Below are 22,700 nucleotides of genomic sequence, written 5' to 3' on the forward strand. Positions count from 1 at the left end.
ACCTCTGTTGTCAAATTGCCACCCAGGGCGTGGAGACCCCAGCCCATCCTGCCAGGGCCCAAAGCAGCAGCATTACAGAGCCTCACAGAGTCCGAGGGCACCAACCCAGCCCCACCCCATCAGAAGATCTATGCCCATCCTTGCATTTGCGCAACTTCCAGAATATATAAGACATAGGACATCCAGGTAAGGTTGGGTCCTCCCCCTCCTGGACCTCCCCCTCCCCTGTGATGGGACAGCAGAGGAGCCAAGGTCTACCTGAGGCCCCTGAACCCGGGCCAGGCACTGCTGCGTGTTCCTGCCTTCTTCCCGGCAGCATACATATCAGGACCCGACCCCCAAAGCCCCGCCCAGATCCCCACACGGGGCTGGCCACCCCCACACCCCGAGCCCCCAGGCCTCCACCCAGACGCAATGCAGCTGCCCCACTCACAACCGCCAGTAGTCCACCCCCCGAGGCAACCCAAGCACCTCCAGAGGGGGTTACCGGCCCCCCAGTCCCAGACACCCCCAGTGAACCCACTCCAGGGAACATCCGGATACTCTAAACTCAGACCCCCCACCCACATCATCCCGCCGGACAACGTCAATGGTCCCCCATCATCGCTATGTAATGGAACCGATCAAAGGAGCCCAGAGAGATTGATTTGAAGTGGAAGCAGAGGCTAAATCAAGTGTAATATGATCTAACAAAAGATTTCTATACTGGTTAATGCAGTGAGTTTCTCTATTTTTCCAATTCAAGATGGTAGTTTTCTTAGCGATGCATATGGCAGTCAGAACCACGTGAACCAAAGATGTTTCAATCGGGACATCGTTCAGGTTTCCCAGTAAACAAAGAGAGGGGGTGGTTGGGATATGACATTTCAGAGACTTTGACAGGTCTTCACATACTCTACCCCAAAATTCCTGGACAGGTGGACAGGACCACAGTGCATGAATGTAATTGTCAGGAATGTTGTTTGTGCAGTGTGTACAGGTGTCAGATGACACAAACCCCATCTTGAACATCCGATGACCTGTATAGTGTACTCTGTGTAGAATTTTGTACTCAATTAATTGTAAATTGGAGTGTCTGATCATTTTAAAAGTTTTTAAACAAGTTTGGGACCAGAAGTTCTGGTCAAAGCTGACTGATAGATCCACCTCCCATTTTTCAATAGGGATTGCTATTCTGTCGTCTATTTTGGACAGTGTCTTATATACTTTAGACAGTAGTTTGTGGGGTTTGAGATTATAGAAGTCTAATACCCTTGGTGGTGTTTGTAATTCTATTTTATTGAGCTTAAATTTTTGTTTGACTACAGATTTAATTTGGTGGTATTCTAAAAAGCTATTCTTATCTATTCCAAATTGGGAGACTATTCTATTAAATGGGATGAAGTCCAATCCTTCATATATGTGTTCCAGGTATAGGATTCCTTTATTTTTCCAATCTGGAAGGTTCACCATTTTATTCTTTTGCAAAATATCAGGATTATTCCAGATAGGTGTGCGTCTGCATGGTACTAGTGAAGACTCTGTCATTTGAAGATACTCCCACCATGCTGTCAGAGAGGTGCCGATACTAATACTTTTGTATTCTTCATGTTTTCTTATGCTTGAGCTAATAAATGGTTAGTCTGATAGCTCTATCGTATTGCAAAGTGTCTGTTCTATGTCTAACCAAGACTCATCTAGTGGGTTATCTTGCAACCATCTTGGTATATATTGCAGCCTGTTGGCTAAGAAATAATAATAAAAGTTGGGTAGATCCAGTCCTCCTCTGTCTTTGGTCTTCTGAAGCGTTTTTAAGCTAATTTGTGGAGGTTTATCCTGCCAAAGGAATTTGGTAATTGAGGAGTCCAGAGATCTAAACCAGTCAGCTGGTGGTTTGTTTGGGATCATTGAAAATAAGTAATTTATTCTGGGTAAGACCATCATTTTAATTGTAGCAACCCTCCCCATGAGTGATATCGGTAAGGATTTCCATCTTGCAAGATCATCTTCCACTTTCTTTAAAAGTGGGATGTAGTTTAGTTTGGTTAGATCTGCTAACTTGGGAGAGACATTAATTCCCAGGTATGTGATATTCCCTGACTCCAATTGTGTATTAAGTAAATTGACAAAAGAGAAATTAATTGGTAGAACTGTGGATTTTAACCAGTTTATAGAGTAATCTGAAACTTTTGAAAAAGAGTTTATAAGTTCTATTGAATGAGAGAGAGAAGATTGAGAATTCCGGAGAAAGAGTAAAACATCGTCTGCATAAAGACTGATCTTATGTTCTATTTTCTTACACTTTATCCCTTTAATACCTGTTGTTTGCCTAATTGCTGCTGCTAGTATTTCAATAAAAATAGCAAACAGTGAGGGGGAGAGTGGGCATCCCTGCCTGGTCCCCCTCTGAAGACAGAAGCTAGCTGATATTTGGTCGTTCGTCCTGACACGTGCTGTTGGTGAACTGTATAATGTTTGTAGCATGTTTATGAAGAAGTTCCCAAACCCAAATTTATGTAAAGTTGCAAATAAGAACTTCCAGTTAACTCTTTTCTGCATCTAGAGATAATATACTAGTTTCTGTGTTTCTACTATAAAAATCTATCAAATTAAGTAATCTACGTGAGTTAGTGGATGACTGTCTACCCTTGATGAAACCAGTTTGGTCACGGTGTATTATGAAGGGGGTTACCTTCTCTAATCTTTTTGCCAGGGCTTTACAAATTATTTTGAGATCAACATTAATAAGAGAAATTGGGCGATAATGATCCAGAATTCTTTGTAGAATTCTACTGGGAACCCGTCTGGACCAGGAGCTTTCCTATTAGTCATTGATTTAAGGGCTTCCTGGAGCTCTGCTGATGTTAGTGGTGAGTCCAGGACTGTAACTTGGTTGTCTGATAATTTAGGAAGTGTTATCCTGTCAAGGAACTCATTGATCTCGTTATTTGATGGGTTTATCTGTGGTGAGTACAAAGTTTGGTAAAAGTCTCTGAAAGTGTTGTTTATTCTTTCAGGGTCATAAACTATATTCCCGGTTCAGTCTTTAACAGCAGATATGGTAGTTTTCTCTTTATTCATTTTTAACTGGCTAGCTAAAAGTTTACCTGATTTATTACTATGTTCAAAGTTTTCTATTCGTAGTCTTTGTGCTAAAAATTGTCTTTTTGTCAATAATTCCATGAAGTTCTAATTTAGCTTTACGTAATTTGCTCATTAACTCTTCTTCTGTGGATGCCTCTAAAGACTTAATGATTTCTTCTAACTCCTGAATACGTTTGTTTTCAGTTTTTTTTTTCTTATGTGATGAGAAAGAGATTATTTTACCTCTCATCACTGCCTTTCCTGCCTCCCAGAGAACAGATGCTGATGTTCCAGGCAGGTCATTATGTTCTAAATATAAAGCCCACTCCTTTTTAAAAATTTCTATAAAACCTTCATCTTTAAGCAGTGATGTATTAAACCTCCAGTTTTTGCTTGGTGGGATTGTCTTCTTGTTTACCAGAGTTAAAGAAACAGGAGCATGGCCGCTGACAACTATGGGGTGTATCTCAGTGTCTGAAATGTCAGCCAACAATGAGCTGCTGACTAGAAAGTAATCAAAACGTGAATGAGAGAGGTGGACGTGTGTGGAAAAAAAGTATATTCTCTACGGTTAGGATGAAGAGATTGCCATGCATCACAAAGCCCATAATCACTCATGTACTGTTTAACTAATTCCATGCTGTTGTTCTTTTTTAAAAACACAGAAACGGTTTCGTTACCTGTTTTGTCGCTACGCTTCGCCGGCGGCTGCAGGCTTCCTCGGGCTGACGCTGATGGTGGCGCGTCACTTCCTTCTCCGTTTATCCACGGGCAGCAGAGGACGTTGTCGCCCTCTACTGCCCGCTCTCCCCTCTCCGACGATGCCTGAGGAAGCCTGCAGTCGCCGGCGAAACGTAGCAACAAAACAGGTAACGAAAACGTTTCTGTGTTTTAAAAAAAGAACAATAGCACGGAATTAGAACTAATACACAGCAAGAACACACCTACGATACTGTTTAACTATATTAGTGGACTGCCAATTGCACTGAGTCCCAGCTGTACTGAGCCTGTCTGTTAAAGAGTTCATCCAAAAATTAAAATCGCCTCCAAATGTAAGTGGACAGTCCCAAGTGTTCAGAGAGTACAGAGAAAAAATTATGAAAGAATGGAGGGTCATCAATATTTGGACAGTATATGCTGACAATACATAAGCTTTGATTCTGTACAGATATTTTTAACATTATAAATCTACCCTCTGGATCAGAGACTGTGTCCAATACTGTGAAATTGATGTTTTTGTATATTAAAATAGCTACACCTCTTTGCCTAGAGTTAAAGCAGGCAAAGAACATGCTGGGAAACTCAGGTGTTTTAAGTTCATCTGCGGATGTGGCAGTTCTATGAGTCTCTTGTAATAATATTACGTCTGCTTGCACTCTCTTTAGCTGATCAAAAATCTTTAATCTTTTCTCTATGGAGCCAGCTCCATGTACGTTCCATTAGACAAATCTTAGTGCACCCATAGATGTGTGTGTGAGTAGCTAAAATATGACGCCTTCATGTGAATAAGATGGAATAAGTATCTAAATGTATAAAATAGTATGTTAATAAACAACTGAAAAGTAAATAATAATAATAATTATAATAACAATAATAATAAAGATCCAACTGTGTTTGTGGTTGTATTATTTGACGCATAAATTATGATATTTGCTGTGGATTTAATATATATATTTGTGTGTGTGTGTGTGTGTGTGTGTGTGTGTGTGTGTGTGTGTGTGTGTGTGTGTGTGTGTGTGTGTGTGTGTGTGTGTGTGTGTGTGCGTGTGTACGTGTGTACGTGTGTGCTGAGTCTGACGCAGAGTTGGAAAGTTGTGTGGTTGTGCCATACAGGTGTAAAGGTACAGAAGCAGGAAAAGAAGAAAGGAAAATACAGATACAGGTTAAAAAAGAAGAAATAGCTAAAAGGAAAAGGTGATAGGGGTGTGAGGTGGTGATGAACAGGTGATCTCATCATCTAGAAAACGGATTTAGCAGCTGTTTAATCCCAACCGTTATCAATCCCAGTGAATCCTGATAAGAATAGTAAATGTCTGACCTGATGTTGGGCTAATACAGCCAGTCTGTCACTCCTCGCTCCTTGTAAAGTTTATTGTCCACATAAAGCTTATCCACAGAGATGACAGCCCTCTTCCCATCCTGGATAAACTTTTTGCGCAGCGGAAAGAGGACTCGGCGCCGATCCAGGATTTCCTTAGGGAACTGGTCATTTACGCTGAAATCTTTTCCTTTGAGCTTTCTTCCGTGACTTTTAACAAGATCCTTCTGCTTAAAATGTTCAAATTTAGCCACGATGGGACGAGGTCTTCTGCTGTCCACTCGTTTAGCTCCTAGGCGATGTACCTGATGAAAGGTGATGTTTTTTTACCGTTTCTTCGGGAAGAAACGGACTCCCGCAGAGACGCGTTCTCAGCGGCGAGCCGCTCCACCTGCTCCTGGCTGAACTCTAGAGACTGACGGAGGTTCTGAAACTCCTGGTGTAGAACCTCAAGCAGATGAAGTCGCCCCTCAAATCCCAGAAGCCGTTTATCTATAGAATCTAATAATTCTAATATGTCCTTACGGGGAGATGAGGCCTCAGGCGAGTCCTGAGGACTGCTCCTCTTGGTCCCAGGTGTTTCGGGCTCAGCTGCTGATTTCTTCGGACCCATAACGAAAAACTCAAAAACTATAGTTTTGTAAACTTTCTAAATTTTCTTCACTTACCTCCAGGTTGAGTGAGTTATAATTACCAGATTATTTTTTTGAGTTGTCAGTAGATAAATTAGGCGAAAATGCATCTTAAGTGTGGATGTTTGTTAACGAGCTACCATCTGCTTCAAACACTGCCGTGTATCCGGTGCTCGGCCGTCAGCGTTAGAAAATGGAGGATGGTTTTGGGATAATATTCAAACTCTGGTGAAAATCCATAAGGATCGGAAAATGTCCCAATGCCCTCTTGCTCCAGCTAACCAATGTTCACCAGGCAAATTAGATGGGTGTGTGTTTACTATGAAATAGGCCGGGAGCAGGAATTTTTTCATGATTGTAGGCAGCTGATCAGAGGCAAACACTCCCAAAAATACATCCCCGAGCAGGCGGGATAATATTTCATGCAGCTCGTGATTATTCATCAGTAATAATCAACCAGAACCTCTTTGAGTTTATTTCGAGAATGGAATCATAGCATGCATACACAATTAGTGTAGCGGTCTCGGGGCACCGAAGCGCATCTCCAGTCTCAAGTTGCCATTAGCAGCAGGAGAAAAAACGTCTACGTCACACGCAGAGTTCAGATTGAATGCAAAGAGCGTGTACCCCTGTTGATATTCTATCCTGTTGATGGCCAGCGGCAGATCTTTCCAATGTCTGGATGTGGCTGTAAACAGGTTGTACAATTCTCTAACAGGCGTTCTGTGTTCAAAAGTCGGCTGGAATGCTGTTGATGGGATCTGTTTACCGTCTCTGCACAGCGCAAGATATTCCACATTCATGTGACGGAAATGAAGGATTGCTCTGTAGGGATGTGTAGCGCTGGACTGTGAAATAAGGCGGTTGCCGAGGATCACGTCACATTGTGAAAACATTGTGTTTATAGGATAATTAATCAGAGCCGTGGCGGCTCTGTTAGCCAGAGGAGATTCATCATCGTTGGTGATTTTCACATGTAAAAACAGCAGTGTGTCATTTAAATCTAAATATCTTTCCCCATTCCCAGCAACAAAAAATTCTACAGGTCCGTTATCCGTGAGAGCTGATAAGGAAGGGTAAAATCTTGCTGTAGATTTTATCCTCTGTAGACAACTGCATAATGGGGACGGTGAAAAGAGCCAATTCGCTCAGTGTGCATTCTGATGATTTACTGTGAAGCAGTGACATGATTAAAAAATATCAGAGCCCCGCTGGTACCGCTTATGCGTAGGCTTCCTTTGTGTAACTGTGGCTTTTTTTCTGCAGTCGTTTTGTGAAGTACTCCCCTTCTTATGACTACCAGGGTTTTTTTTTTCAGACTCTTCTTGACAGAACCATCAGCCCGACCCCTCCTATGCGTTAGGCTCTGTGATTTTGCTGACAGTCATCACATCTGATGCAATCCCCGTCGCAGCCTTTTTGAGATGCGGCTTCGCCAAAGCAAATCCTTGTGGTATGAATCTGAACAGTCTTGAGTAAATTGCGCCAAAGCCACACCCAAATAAATATGGAACACCCCTGAAAGCGTTCTGGTCTCTGCCCGTCTGGGTTATGTAATATTTAAATCAATTGGGGCCATTTCTCTGCAGGTGATAAATCATTTTTCGTTTGCAAGATGTATGTCACGCTGAGTAAACACATGGGTGATCGTGTCCACAAAGGTACCTTCAACTTTCGCCGTGCGTAATAGCGGCGTTCAACAGCCATTCAAAAAAAGCATCCTCATTCGGCAAATTGAACCACAAGTGCGTGTATGCAATTTCCGTTAATCCAACCTAACACGTTCCATTCAAATTAATATGGCGAGCCAAATCAGTCCTATAACTGGAGATTGTATTATTTTAAAAAACATTGGCGCTTGCGTTACAGGGTAATGTGATATAAAAACCCTCCTCCTGTCTCAGATCCATAAGCATCATGGATGTTTAAAGCATCGACCCAGCTGGTGAATTTCGGCGGCCAAACTGAGCCTTTTAACAAAAACGTGTCGCTCCCCTTGGAATATCTGGCGCTTTTGAATCTTTTCAACGTCGAAGAATCTCTCGGTCGATATGTTTACTTTTTGCTGCTCATCTTCATAAAATTACCCCTCTAACTGTCCCCCGTCAAAATCTTTTATTTTGTAAACGGGTGGTGAACGAGGTATGCAATCAGAAACTGAACAGTTCATGTGTAAAACTCTGTTCATACTTTTTATCAAAAACACCTCAGAGTTTGGAAATTCTCTCAACGTCTCCCCTTTTAAACTTAATCTTCTTTGCAGGTTTCAGTGAGGTGGCTCCATAAACCTGCTGATAATTTTCCATGTTTACTTCGATTCGGTGATTATAACCTCGTACTAAATCTTGAATCACATCTATGTACCGATGAGTGTTTTTGGCTGTGAAATACCTCCCTATTCTACCTTTTAGAGTCATGTTAAATCTCTCCACAACGCTGGTCTTTACGCTGCTGGCTGTGGCAAAGTGCACAATGCTGTGCTTTTTCATGAAGGCATCAAATTTCTTATTAAAAAAATTCTTTATCCGCATCCGTTTGCAGTTTTATAGGGGTCCCGGTCTCTTTCAAAACCGAAGCAAAGGCTTCTGTAACATCTTTCCCTGTTTTATTTTTGAGGGCTCGTACATAGGCTTTCTTTGAAAATACATCCATGACGATTAAAAGATAATTAAAACCATTGTTTGATTTTGATGTCGACTGTATGTCGCATAAGTCTGATTGAAACTGCTTTAGAGACCCTGAGGAAAAAATCTTATTTCTCGGAAAACAAACTCTTGCTGGTTTGTGGAGTGTGTAAGAGTCCTGTTCTGAAAGACCACCACTCGCCTTATCTATTGAAACCTTCTCCCCAATCTCTCGTTGTAAACTGGCTCTAAATCTTTCTATACCTCTGTAACTACCGGGGTGTGATGGTGTGTAATAAACTTTTTTTATTACCTCCTGATCCTCCATCTCTGACAGATGCGTGGAAAAATGATGCATTTTCATTTTCATTATTTCTTTTTATTTCAGAAATTGTACACAAAAATGTATGTGACAATAAAGCTAAACAGACTGTAAAAAATAACCATGCAATCTAGTCAGCTATAATAAACAGCATTTAAATGCACTGTAAAAAACAAGCGTGCAGTCTAGTCAAATATAATGAATAAAATATATTCGCACTGTAAAAAAATGTGTGGTCTAGTCAAATATAATTAATTAAATCTAATCGCACTGTAAAAATAGCCGTGCAGTCTAGTTAAATATAATGAATAAAATTAATCGTACTGTAAAAAAATAACCGTGTGCTCTTGTCAAATATAATGAATAACCAAGCTATCAGAGTTTAACTACTAGAAATCTTTATAATAAAAAACAAGTTGCAGAAGAGACGGCACCTGCAGCTCATTCCAAAGCCAGTGCATCCAGGTCAGCATTGGTCAAGCACGCAGGAAAGATGGCTTTGTGAATAGGCATCACATTCCTTAATTAATTCAGCTGCGTCACAGCCATGGTGAACAGGATCTCAACGTCCAGCTGGGTGTCCTGCAGACAGAGAAAACTTTGAAGAGCCAGAATCAGCTTAGGGTTTAAAACCCTGCGAAAAATGTCAATAAAGTGAAAATCGTAAAATAATTCATTTTCAGCTACATAAAGACATTCATGTTGCCGCTGGCTGGGATGATCGATCCACCTTGAATGTCAGTCCTTATGCTCAGGCCACAACGACCTTGTCTTTTGTGTGTTTACTTGACCTTTTTGTTGGTCGAATGTTGGTGTGTCATCCCGTGTTCATGTCTGACCTTGAGCCTTTTCCTTTCCTGTTTGGTAAATACCTGATCAATCGCTTTGAGCCCAAAATTAACCTCTTTGGGTTGAAGCTCTGGACTCGATGGACTTGATCGCTGTCCATGAAGCCCCCCAGGACCTCAAGTCTTCATGTGGTGTTGTGAACCACAACAGCAACACCCATATGTCTGTCATTATGGTGTTTCGCTGGACAGCCACATACACCGTCCTAGTGTATGTGTCGTCTCAGTGCTCCTTGAGACACCTCGCCCTGTGGCATGCACTACACCTAGCGGGGGGGGGGGGGGGGGGGGGGGGGTGTCAAAGGTCACACTCAACACTACACCATTACAAACTGACCCAATTCTTTCTGGTTGCACTTACACACCAACTGAGAGCCCTCTGGAGTTCACCCCAGAGCATAGCCCTTGGGAGTCAATCCCAACCGGGTGCTCTACACAGTCCGCTCCTGCGCCAGTCTATGTCGATTGGGGTTCCAGGTTTCCGGACTAACAATGTTTCTGATGTTGGTCACGTGTATCTTTGCAATAGGTGACACGGCTAAGCCTGCTCTTCAACGGCTCTATGATCCTGGACCCCTTTCGGGGATCACCCTTAAGGAGCGCCCAGGACTGTTGATGACTTACTACCATCTCTTTACCCAGAAAGTGTTTAGCAGATTAAACCTTGAAATTGTCTGTTCTCGGAAACTGATGAGTTCCTTTGGGTCTCTTTCTGACACTGGATAATTGGACTCATACTATGATGTGGCACTCTGAGGCCGACATCTCTCCAGCTACAGAAATTCACTGTTACCAATACCAATCTTTAAATTCTATCAAAATTGAAGCTGTAAAACGTCATGTCACCGAGCTTGAGATGGAAGTCCCTTCACTGCATGAACTTGTGCTTCGCCAGTGGCATGCTTTTAAGCTACTAGGTACATCTCATTACCAGACTATGGTTGTCCTGAACACGCACAGTAAGATGCTGCGTAAGAACACCACCATGGTGTACGAACTTTGTTCTTTTATCTCAGCCAGCTATTCTCACACTCAGCTGGTGACCTCTTGTCTGTCCAACTATAGTCTGGATGTTAGCGATGTTAGCTTATGGGGAGGATTCCTCTTTTTCTTGTCTCTCTGGAAATGGTGCATGACTTGCTTAGCGGGACATCTAAGGAATATGTGATTGCCTTTCACCTAGCTTTTTCCTTAGGCAGTGCTATTCCCCTTCGAGTTGACCCTGAAACTGGAGTACTAGAATTCATCATCAACTTGCAGGTCATGTCCCCAGGTGATGTTTACTGTCAACAGGACATAATCAACGTCAGTAGCTGGGTAGTTGCTACTCATGTCAAGCTACGCCGCCAGTGGTTCCGTTTCTCGGTGACAAGCCGGAAGTCCTTCTTGTACATGATCTGTGTACATGTTCTCTCACTCGTGTGATCTGCAATTCCTTGGTCCAGGAACCTCTTTTCTGCATAACAAAACCTCAAGCTTGTGTGGTATTGGGGCAATGACGAAGGAATCTACAGGCCCTATGACCATCAGTCCTCGATTGCACGTGTTACAGACTACCGCGGTTAACGTTGGCCTACTCTGGTCAGTGAAAACCCTGCCCTCGAGGCCGAAATGTTCTATATATCTGATTTTGGGATCAGTACGACACCTGCTGATGCAAACCTGACAATTGAAATATTAAAATCAAATTTGGTTCTCCAGTTGTTTTTCCATTTAGTATATTTGGTCTGAGACTGAAACAGAAAATACGAAAAGCACAACATTTTTTGATTTTTTTTGGAATCTGTTTCTAAAACAAATTTTCCTTTTTTGATTTTTTGTTTTCAATGGAAAATAGAACGGATGATATACAGATTTTCTTTTGTTTTTGTGATTCTGAAGTTGTTGTGTTTAGTGATTTGTTAGTGTGGTTTGCAGTTCAGGGCCTCCATATTTATCAGACTTCAGGTGTAATTGAGAGAAAGGAAGCTTATCAAACTCTACAAAATTTTCAGGCATAATGCACTTGTAGGTAAGTTTTTCAAGGCAGTGTCTGTCAAGTAGCTAATAATTTCTAAAATCATTTAACTCATCATACCCAATAAAATAACTATCAGAGCTGTGGCAGCGCCAGTGGGGCACTAGGGGGGCGCTATAGCTACCCCTGGATTAGTCATTGTACCCCCATAGCACCCCCAAGTAAATATTAGATTATTATTATTTTCTTTTACAATTTAATTTTAATTTAACGTGTGTTTAAGAGCAGACTTGAACCTCCCGACTGATGAAGCCAAATGCACATAGAGGGGCAGAGAGTTCCAGAGTTCGCACTCCCCTCGAGATTTGTATCGAACCTTCAGAACAACCAGCAGCAGCTGATCAACAGATCAAAGGGGACGCGTGTGGGACAACAGCTCTACCAGAGAGGATGGGGTGGGCAATTCAAAGTCTTGCATACATATAGCAATAAACCCTTTAAGTAGTACTCCCAAAAGATTTAAAAGAGGTAAATGAAATAAAATATTTTAAAAAATTATGAAAATTAAAATTGAGGAAAGCTAAACAATTTAAATAATTAATATTAACCCTCTGGAGTCCAGGGTGTAATTTGCCATTTTTGACTAATTTAGAGTTTTCCTTGCTTTTCCAAAATAAAAACCATAACCACTGCCTTATGTGGTATCAATCTTTTCAGCACAACCTGGACTTTATGAATTCATACTTATTTTTTATATTTGGACATAAAGGGGTTGCATATTAGAGCTTAAATCACTCAAAACATAAAATCCGAATGGGAAAAAAGTTGTTTATTTTACTGTGAAACCAACAAACATTTATGACAAATTTTTTTTATAATTTAGAATGGTAATCTAGACAGTACATTTATAAAAAATATGACTAAATATAACAAATAACACATTTAAAAAATAAATTATTAGCCCTCTGGGGTCCAGGGTTTAAATCACCGTTTTTGAGTCATTTTGATTTTTCTTTTGTATTTTCTAATAAAAACAATAAATATTGCCTTATGGAATATCATTTTTTTTTTCAGGACAACCTGGAATATCTGAATTTATATTTATTTTATTAATTTGGCAATAATGTACATGCAGTTTGGAGTGGGGAGTGGCTCTGTCGCACGCCGAGATCTGACAGCTGCGGCGCCGCCCACTCCCCTTGTTGGATCTCTGAGGAGCTGGATCTCTGCCTTCATCCTCTAACTCATCATGACCCAACTCTTCTATGAGGAAGGATGGATTTGCCACATCCTCATCAATATCCTCGCTATTTGCCTCAGACTCCGGCTGCGAGTCTCCGCCCACTTCCTCTGCTTCCAGTTCAAATAACAGCCGTACTATCTGAACTGCCTGGTGGACATTTATCCTTCTCATCATCCTTTATATAAGCCTAATAAAAGCCTACTAAACTGCAGAGACAACATATCTGTCCGGATCGCTCCAAAATATGAAGTTTACCGTCAATATCTGTCTAATTGTTTGTTGCTCCGTTCGCGCCACTCCTTTCCCTACGAAGCGGCTCCTTTTTGCGCACATCTCGTTACTCGTGCAGCCCTCCTCTCTCTCTCAGCTACATAATGATACTTTTTATCAGCTGAATATGTGAGACTTCCACCAACAGCAAAAGGATCTCATGTTTTTGTGGTTTTTTTATGTTCACAAGCACAGTCCCTCTCACAGATTACTAAACAGCTGTTTTGACAAGTTAACAGATTGTCTAAAAATATCGTTTTTTAGTTTAGTATAACTCCGCTTTTACGTTGCCTATTGACAACATTTAAAAACTGGGGTGTAGTTTATAATCTCCTTTTTAAAGCTGAATTGAGACCGAAACTCAGGGAGACGGAGTCTTGCTGCTACAGCGTCCCAAATCAGACCTGTTCAAAAGACGCGGATACGCGTCCACGGACCCCAGAGGGTTAAAACAAAAGTTATCTAAAAGGAACTAATGGAACCGAGCTAATAAACAGTGTAATGAGTTCACATTTACTCACATATATTGGTCCAGTTAGTCATAACTGCAAGCCAAGGACTACAGAGGCAGTTTAACATCAGATAGTTTATTTATAATGCATCTCTGATTGGATTTGATCAATAGATGCAGACTTCCATCCTGAGTCTAGTTGGCTGCAAGTTTATTCTTTTAGTTTTTCTGAAGGTCGTCCAGTAATTTTGCATGCCTCGCAGTTAAGCTCTCCATGATCTTTTTTGGTGTTGATGATCTCTTGAATTATTTCTTCATCCTGTAAACCATGTCTCTGATGTTGAAGTCTTTCCTGTCCAGATCTAGGTCTCAAGAAAGTATTATTGTCCAAACCCTAATGGCTGAAGTTTTTGTTACCAGTAGATATTTAAAAAACTGAGAAAACTCAAAATGTGGATGAAATTAGTTTATCCCATAAACTCAGTCTGTTTATCTTAACACCTCATGCGATTATAACACCTCCTGCCTCCTATTGGCTAATATCCCAAATAGTAAACCCCAATAGCATCATATGCACAATAAAACTGTGCAACCATCTGTTTTCATACTACATTTGGATGGAATGATGCTTCCTCAGTGCTTTAAAACTGGACACAATTAAGTTATTGAATACAGGATTATCCCATGTAAGAATATTCATAATAATAATGCATTATATATATATATATATATATATATATATATATATATATATATATATATATATATATATATATATGTATACACAGCTCATACAAGTATCTACACCCTCCTGCATGCTCAGATCCTCAGCTTCCATCGACCTACACAATATCCTTGCTCATCTGGTTACCATGAGAAGTCGAGCATTCGGCTGATCTGCCCCTTCCCTCTGGAATTCATTACCAGTTAAACTCAGAAATACCACTTCCCTTCACCATTTCAAGGCTAACTCACCTGTTCAAGATGGCCAATGCTGTAACTGTACTTAATGTATTTGATTGATTTATGTTTTATATTTTATTATTATGTATTAGTAAGTACCTTTCAGAAAACACAAGGACACTTTACTGCATGAGTCTGTTCTTAGTAAAAATATCTAAGGACTGATGTTTGTCTTCCAGAATTGTGTGCAGGACCAAACCCAGTAATGAGGAGAAGGAGGAGCCTGTTTCTGTGTCAGTGAGTGGAGGAGAGCTTGGCCTGTCCAGACAGAAATTCAGCTACCTGGTACATCAGATTCCTATTATTTGATGCACATATCCATGATTATGTTTTTAGCTGCAGCAAACAACAAGAATAACATAATTAAACTAAAGCCTCTTTCATAAAACAACGTCGCTCTTTTTGCCACAAAGCTAAAGTGGCTTCAGGGAGCCTTTGGTCAATTATAATGGGTCAGCCTGTGATGGTAATTAGGTGCGATCATGCAGTTTTTTAAAAAAAAGATTACACATTGGTGGTACAAAGGGTGTCATGCGTGCCAGTGAATGAAGCCGAGGAGAGGCGAGGATCCATACTGGGGAGGAAACAGGCAGACAGGTAGGATTTCTTACACTGATTTTATTCTGAGACACGCTGGACAATGAAACAATGGACCGACACAAGACACAGAACAGAAGGGGCTCAAATACACGAGGGCAGGGAGCTAAGGTGATTGGGAAACGAGAGGCAGGTGGGGGCAATTAACGAGACACAAGGCTGAACCAAAACGGGGAGACAAGACAGGGTGTGACAGTACCCCCCCCCCCCCCCCCCCCCCAAAAGGGCGGATCCCAGACGCCCACAGGGACAAGGAGCAGGGCGGGAGGAGGGGGACCCGGAGGGAGGGCCAAGAGGAACCAAGGGACCAGCAGAGTCCGGGGGCCTGCACCTGGGGCAGAGGAGGAGACGACGGGCTCTTGGAGACCTGCGCCTGGGGCAGAGGAGGAGGCGGTGCGCCCTTGGAGGCCTGCGCCTGCGGCAGAGGAGGAGGCGACGACGGGCTCTTGGGGGCCTGCGGCAGAGGAGGAGGTGACGACGGGCTCTTGGGGGCCTGCGCCTGCGGCAGAGGAGGAGGAGACGATGGGCTCTTGGGGGCCTGTGTCTGCGGCAGAGGAGCTCTGCAGGCTGGGCTGGGGACATAGTCTGTGCAGGCTGCGCCGGGGACATAGTCTCTGCAGGCTGGGCTGGAGACAAAGCCCCTTGGACAAGCTGGGCCGGAGACAAAGCCCCTTCGACGGGCTGGGCCAGAGACAAAGCCTCTTGGGCGGGCTGGGCCGGAGACAAAGTCCCTTGGACGGGCTGGACCGGAGACAAAGCTCCTTGGACAGGCTGGACCGGAGACAAAGCCCCTTGGACGGGCTGGACCGGAGACAAAGCCCCTTGGACGGGCTGGGCCGGTGACAAAGTCTCTGCGGGCTGAGTCGGAGCCTCATGGAAGGGCTGGACCGGATACTGTGCGACCTCCTGAACCACCAATGGAACCGGAGATGGCAGAGATGTCGGACCAGAGGGAGCGTCGACCTCTAGAGTGGAACGAGCGTCGACCTCTGGAGTGGAACGAGCATCGACATCAGACGAGGCGTCAACCTCTGGAGTAGAGAGAGCGTCGACATCAGACGAGGTGTCGACCTCTGGAGTAGAGAGAGCGTCGACATCAGACGAGGTGTCGACCTCTGGAGTAGAGAGAGCGTCGACATCAGACGAGGTGTCGACCTCTGGCGTAGAGAGAGCGTCGACATCAGACGAGGTGTCGACATCAGACGAGGCGTCGACATCAGATGAGGCGTCGACTTCAGACGAGGCGTCGACTTCAGACGAGGCGTCGACCCTTGTACAGGAAGAGGCGTCAACCCGTGGACAGGAAGAGGCGTCGACCCTTGCACAGGAAGAGGCGTCGACCCTTGGACAGGAAGAGGTGTCGACCCCTGGACAGGAAGAGGCGTCGACCCTTGGACAGGAAGAGGCGTCGACCCTTGGACAGGAAGAGGTGTCGACCCGTGGACAGGAAGAGGCGTCGACCCTTGCACAGGAAGAGGCGTCGACCCTTGGACAGGAAGAGGTGTCGACCCTTGGACAGGAAGAGGCGTCAACCCTTGGACAGGAAGAGGCGTCGACCCTTGCACAGGAAGAGGCGTCGACCCTTGGACAGGAAGAGGTGTCGACCCCTGGACAGGAAGAGGCGTCGACCCTTGGACAGGTAGAGGCGTCGACTTCAGAACACGAGGAGGCGTCTACTTCAGAACTGGAAGAGGCGTCGACTTCAGAACTGGAAGAGGCATCGACCACAGGACAGGGCATCGACCACCATCGACTTCTGGTCCGGGGGCGTCGGCTTCTGGTACGGGAGCATCGACTTCTGGTCCTTCGACTTCTGGGCCGGCGACCTCTGGACGCCGGCCTCTGGACCGGAACCGGAACTTTCTGCTTCTGGTCCAGGGGTGTCGGCTTCTGGTCCGGGGCCGTCGACTTCTGGTCCTTCGACTTCTGGACCGTCGACCTCTGGACCGGAACCGGAACTGTCTGCTTCTGGGCTGGTCCTGTCTGCTTCTGGGCTGGTACCATCTGCTTCTGGGCCGGTTCCGTCTGATTCTGGGCCCGAACCGTCTGCTTCTTGGCCCAAACCGTCTGCTTCTGGGCCCGACCCGTCTGCTTCTGGGCCGGATCCGTTGATGTCTGGAGTGGAGGCGGAGCAGCTGTTGGAGGGGCTGCCTGGACAGGCTGCGTGTGAACTGGCGGTACTGGGAACGGAGAGAGCAGGGAGGACAAATCGTCCAGCTGAAGCTTCCGGAGGCTGAGGGCCCGATGGAGCTGGGCCAGCTCAGCCCGGAGACCGACGAGCTCCGCTGGATGAGAAGAGGAGGATAGAGCATCCAGGTGGGATTCCTGGGAGTTGATGAGCTGACGGAACCGGCCAAGCTTCGCCGGGAGACTGACAAGCTCGGTCAGCTGAGCTGCGGCCAACGCTCCTCCCCCTGGAGATGACGGAGGTGCTGATTCGGCAGGAGACGGGAGTGCTGGTCGGGCTTGGGCGTGTCCAAACTGCTGCGCCGGGCAGGGGCAGCAGCGAACTCACAACTCCGTCCCGGGACACCGGATCACGGTGGAGTCCGGCGTCTTTCCCCACGCCATGGACCGACTCCGGAGGAACAGACAGCCAGCCTCGTGCCCTCGAAGCCGGAGCGATCCAGGAGCGTCTCCCGATCCAAACTCCCATCCGATTCCGGAAGGGCGGCGAGGATCGCCGAGGCTGACGGTCGGGGATGTCGGCGGCGGGGAGGCGGAGCTGGGGCTGGAGAAGGAGAAGCCGGCTCGTGGGTTGGGGTAAGCCACCGGAGCAGGTACTCCCATGGAAGAACCTCCCCGCTGGTTCCTTTAACGGGTCGGTCCATTCTGTCACGCGTGCCGTTGAATGAAGCCGAGGAGAGGCGAGGATCCAGACCGGGGAGGAAACAGGCAGACAGGTAGGATTTCTAACACTGATTTTATTCTGAGACATGCTGGACAATGAAACAATGGACCGACACAAGACAGAACAAAAGGGGCTTAAATGCACGAGGGCAGGGAGCTAAGGTGATTGGGAAATGAGAGGCAGGTGGGAGCAATTAACGAGACACAAGGCTGAACCAAAACGGGGAGACATGACAGGGTGTGACAAAGGGGATGGGGGCGGTCTCCACTCTGTTTACTCTGTTATAATGGACATCCTTTGATCTTAGAGCTAAATAGTTTTTCATGTGTATTGAATTCCTCCTTTCCACCGTCCACAAAAGCAGGCATATGGACATGTTATATACAGGTATATTATTTATGCTCTATGCTTCCAGATCAGATTAAACTCTGTAGTTGAGATTGGGCTCCAGAGGAAATCAAATGTGTACTGGTATAGTAATAAACACTAACATGTCATCTGCTTAGAGCAAGAAAATTCCCAAAATCTCCCTGTCACAATGTGGAGGTAAGGTGAGGGACGGAAAAGGGGATCCTTCAGGCATGTAAATGAACCCAGGCAAAACAACAATGGACATTTAAGTTTTCTTTATTGGTCAGAAGTGCAGACACGATGGGGTAGACGGGTGAAAACACAAATGACATGTAACGAGTATGAACCGTCAAACACACTAGCAACACACGTTGCTTATATTTACACTGGGATGGGTAATCAGGTAACAAGAGACAGGTGAATACAATTAAGATAAATCCCAAGACAGGGGCAAGGGGAGCAACAACGTGACACTCCCAAAGTTACTCCAGAGATCCCAGAGTGGGTTCTGATAGCTTCTGCCTATTGCTCCAACAAAGAGGAAATGGTAAAGGCGAGAGACGACAGCCTTTGCGTGTCCTCCTACCCAAGGGAAAAACATCTAAGGCAGAACCATTCACCAGGACCCATGCAGTAGGTGACCTATAAAGTAGCTTGACCCACTTGACGAATTCATATCCCAAACCAAACCTGTCCAAAACATTGGATAAATACCCCTAATCCACACTTTCTTGGTGTCCAATAAAATGGTGAGAGTCCTATAATTAATGTTATGGGAAAACTGTGGGATGTTTTTAAGTTGACGCACATTTGTGCACATTGGAATAATAATTTAACATATGTTATAAACAAGATTCACCCTCCTACGTTGCTAATGGTGTCAGATGGGCCCTAGGTGCTTTTTTATTTTTATTAATGTATTTTTTTAGGAATGCACCACTTCACCCTTGCCAAAGGATAAACTATCAACCATGTTTAATCACCCCCTGTCCTGTCCTGTCCTGTTTAAACCATGGTTTAAAAATCCTACAGGAAACACTGTGTTACTTTTCCCATTGTTGCAATGCTGTTACTGGTACTGGGCATGGAAAGGGGCATGTTACTACAATGTTGTTGTATAAAGCACAGTGGTGTCAAGCTTTCTGACAGCTAACCTAGTAATGATTCAGTCGCAAACGGAACGGCTGTTCGAGCTGATTGTCATCGTCGGAGGAGGAGGAGGAGGAAGAGGAGGAGGTGGTTTATTTATGCCTGACATGCTTCCACTGCAGCAGAATTCATCACCCATGGTCCAGTGAATTCACCTCACTGGTGCAGCCGTGCAGCACCCAATCCACTGTTTTGCGGTCAGTAGATGCCTTTGATGTGATAAGTTCAAACTAACACATGAGGCGAAAAAGGACTGGACAGTTATCCTGTGGGATTGAGAGGAGATGTAGGAAAATGACAGACGGCACAGGAAAAAAGTTACATAATAAACAAGAAAACAAAACAAAGTGCTTGAAAAGGGAAAATCTAGTAAATTAAAGTAGATTTCCGGAGCCTGCTGTTGATGATAATGTTGATCCTAATGTAACTGAGCAGCACTTAGATGAACTTATACATGCAGTTAAGATCATGCACAATGATGAGACACCGGGCCCAGATGGGTTTTCGATTAAGTTTTTCAAAACATTTGTAGACAAGTTGGCTCCATTGCTTTTACAACTTTTGTACAATGAATCACTTGAACGTGGTCATTTGCCCCCTGCAATATCTCAAGCACTTATTACGGTTCTTGTGAAGAAGGACGCTACATGTTGTACTTCACATAGGTCTATTTCACTTCTCAATGTAGACGTAAAATTTTTAACTAACATTTTGGCAACTCGTCTTGATAAAGTTCTTCCTGCTATTATTGCAGACGCTGAGCAGGTTCTCAGAAGGTTCCTGAAAATGGCTCAAAAAAAGGACGTTCGGCTGGCCCGGTCAACTGGAGGCACGCGCATGTCAAGAGGTTCCTGTAAATCTACGCTGAAGTTCCAGTAGTGGAAATGAAGCTAATGCAACTTGTTCTTTATCCTCTTTTTATACTTACAACTTCTCGCCTCCCCCTCTCTGGGCTGCCACCGTACCATGATGTAGATTTTTTCGGAGACCCAGTGGGGGTACTCCGAGACTATGGGGTACCAGGCCCTCTGATACGGGCTGTTAGGTCCCCGAATGACCGGTGTCAGAGCTCGGTCTGCATTGTGGGCAGTAAGTCAGCCTCGTTCCCAGTGAGAGTTGAACTCCGCCAAGGCTGCCCTTTGTCACCAATTTTGTTCATAATTTTAAGGACAGGATTTCTTGGCATGTCTTGTTCATGAGTGAGAGTAAGCTGGAGCACGAGACCAATAGGCAGACTGGTGCTGTGTCTGCAGTGATGCGGTCTGTCGTGGTGAAAAGAGAGCTGACCCAGAAGGAGGAGCTCTCGATTTACCGGTCGATCTACGTTCCTACCCTCACCTATGGTCACGAGCTTTGGGTAGTGACCAAAAGATCGAGATCGCTGATACAAGCTGCCGAAAAGAGTTTTCTCCACAGGGTATTTGGGCTCTCCCTTAGAGATAGGGTGAGAAGCTCGGTCATCAGGGAGAGGCTCAGAGTAGACCCGCTGCTCCTCCACAATGAGAAGAGCCAGTTAAGTTGGCTCAGGCATCTGATTAGGATGCGTCCTGGACGCCTCCCTGGTGAGGTTTTCTGGGCACGTCCAACCGGGAGGAGGCCTATAGGGAGACCCAGGACACTTTGGAGGGACTATGTCTCTCGCCTGGCCAGGGAACACCTTGGGATTACCCCGGAAGTGGCTGGGGAGAGGGAAGTCTGGGCCTCTCGACTTAGGCTACTGCCCCCACGACCCGATTTCGGATAAGCGAAAGAGAATACCCTCAGATAATAATTGTTGATTCAAAAAGGATGGTTCATATGCCGGTAAAAATATTCCACTGAAAAATCTGGTTTGGTTCCCGTAGGATGGTCATTTAGCATGAGCTGTGAGCTTTTGCTGAACTCGGAGCTCTGGCAGAACTGGGAAAATAGGAAGTGAGTTCACTTTTAGTAAAGTGGTTGTTTATAAAGTTTGACCAATCAGATGTGATAAATGTGTATAGGCCTTTACCAAGACCCTCAGACACTCCCCTTTCTGTGACGCTTAGAAAGCTTATTTCACTTAATATATGGAGTAAGTCTGTTAAACATTCATTTGTTAATACACTGATATTATTATGTGGATGTAACTGATAATTAATTGATCATTAAATAACTTTAGATAGAACATTCATTGTAGAGAACACAGAATGATTGTAAACCTGTAGGCTGAACATCTTCTGCGTGGACCTTGGAGCGGTAGCTCAGATATGCAAGACAGGAGGAGGACTTTATTACGGCTCCTTTTTGGATGGAATTGTTTTGGTACAGGGAAGAACACAACATTCCTAGCAGAGGAAGGCTGCTGCACACCTGACCTTCTATTTGACCTGTGACATTGCTGTGGACAAATAACCTTGTTAGCCTTTCACAACATTACACCAAGAGCCATTTTAAATATACTTCCACATCCGTAAACCATTTATTTCCCCTGGTCTTACTGATGGTGCATATGGGCAGTAGGGATATAATGGAAATACAACCTTTAAGGACCTTTAGAGGAATGGTGTGTTTTTGAGTTGGTCAGGCCTCCATTCCTTAGTGAATCTTCTGGCCTCTCACCTGTTCTGTTATTTTCAAGTTTGACATTGTGTCTCTGCTCTCTTTATTTCCTATCCGTCTCTTGTGAGCACTCAAATCCGATAAAAAAATAAATGTCATCCCTCATACACAAACAACTTATGAACTCGGATGCCCTTGTGGTGGTTGCAATTAGAAGAACTTAGAAGTGTAACGTTTTCAGATCAAGTCTGGGAAGCCGTGGTGCCCAACGTTCGTTAGTGCATCATGTGCTAGGTTACAGCTTATTCAGTTTAAGGTTCTATACAGAGTTAACTATTCAAAATCATATTTCTCTAAAATGTGGGGTGGGGTGGGGGTTCCACAAAAATAAACAATCAATGATGAACAAGAGTCCGCTTCTAGGCCTGTAGAAAAGGGATAAAACAGTACAACAGGAGCGAGCTATCGCTGCGTCAACTTGATGAAGAAATATAAAATCAACATTGTTTAACTGAACAATCACACGATAATAAATCACAGTGCATTTAGTGCCAACCACAGCCTTAAGAAATTTGTTGAACATGCCCAAGTCCATACTTATGAGAGCACCATGTGAGCACCTGTGTGCGTACACGCGCTTGTTTCTTTAAGGCTTCTCTATAGGAGCGTCCAATAGAGAGTGTGAGGGGCCACAGATCTGCCCCCAAAGATTTGTAGGAGATGGAAGGAGCTCCAAGTCCCAGAGATCCAGGAGCTGCCCCAGAGCACAGGGACCCCAGGGAGACCACGACTAGAAAAGCCCCTGCCCCCCTCGAGAGGTG

The 22,700-nt window shown here is 44.5% G+C and overlaps 1 protein-coding gene across 3 annotated transcripts in view; it reads left to right on the forward strand.

The window, feature by feature from the left end:
* Nucleotides 1-22,700, forward strand: part of LOC107397087 (plexin-B1) — a 215,833-nt gene that overhangs the window by 136,877 nt on the left and 56,256 nt on the right. For all 3 annotated transcript variants that reach the window (XR_011520067.1, XM_070549100.1, XM_070549101.1), the window contains exon 17: nucleotides 14,591-14,696. Coding sequence is in view for 2 of the 3 variants with exons in the window: in XM_070549100.1 (XP_070405201.1) it covers nucleotides 14,591-14,696 (106 nt within the window). In the remaining variant the exon portion in view is untranslated. The remainder of the gene's footprint in view (nucleotides 1-14,590; nucleotides 14,697-22,700) is intronic.

The sequence above is a fragment of the Nothobranchius furzeri genome, chromosome 3 (genome assembly GCF_043380555.1).
Source record: "Nothobranchius furzeri strain GRZ-AD chromosome 3, NfurGRZ-RIMD1, whole genome shotgun sequence".
In the NCBI taxonomy this organism is placed as follows: domain Eukaryota; kingdom Metazoa; phylum Chordata; class Actinopteri; order Cyprinodontiformes; family Nothobranchiidae; genus Nothobranchius; species Nothobranchius furzeri.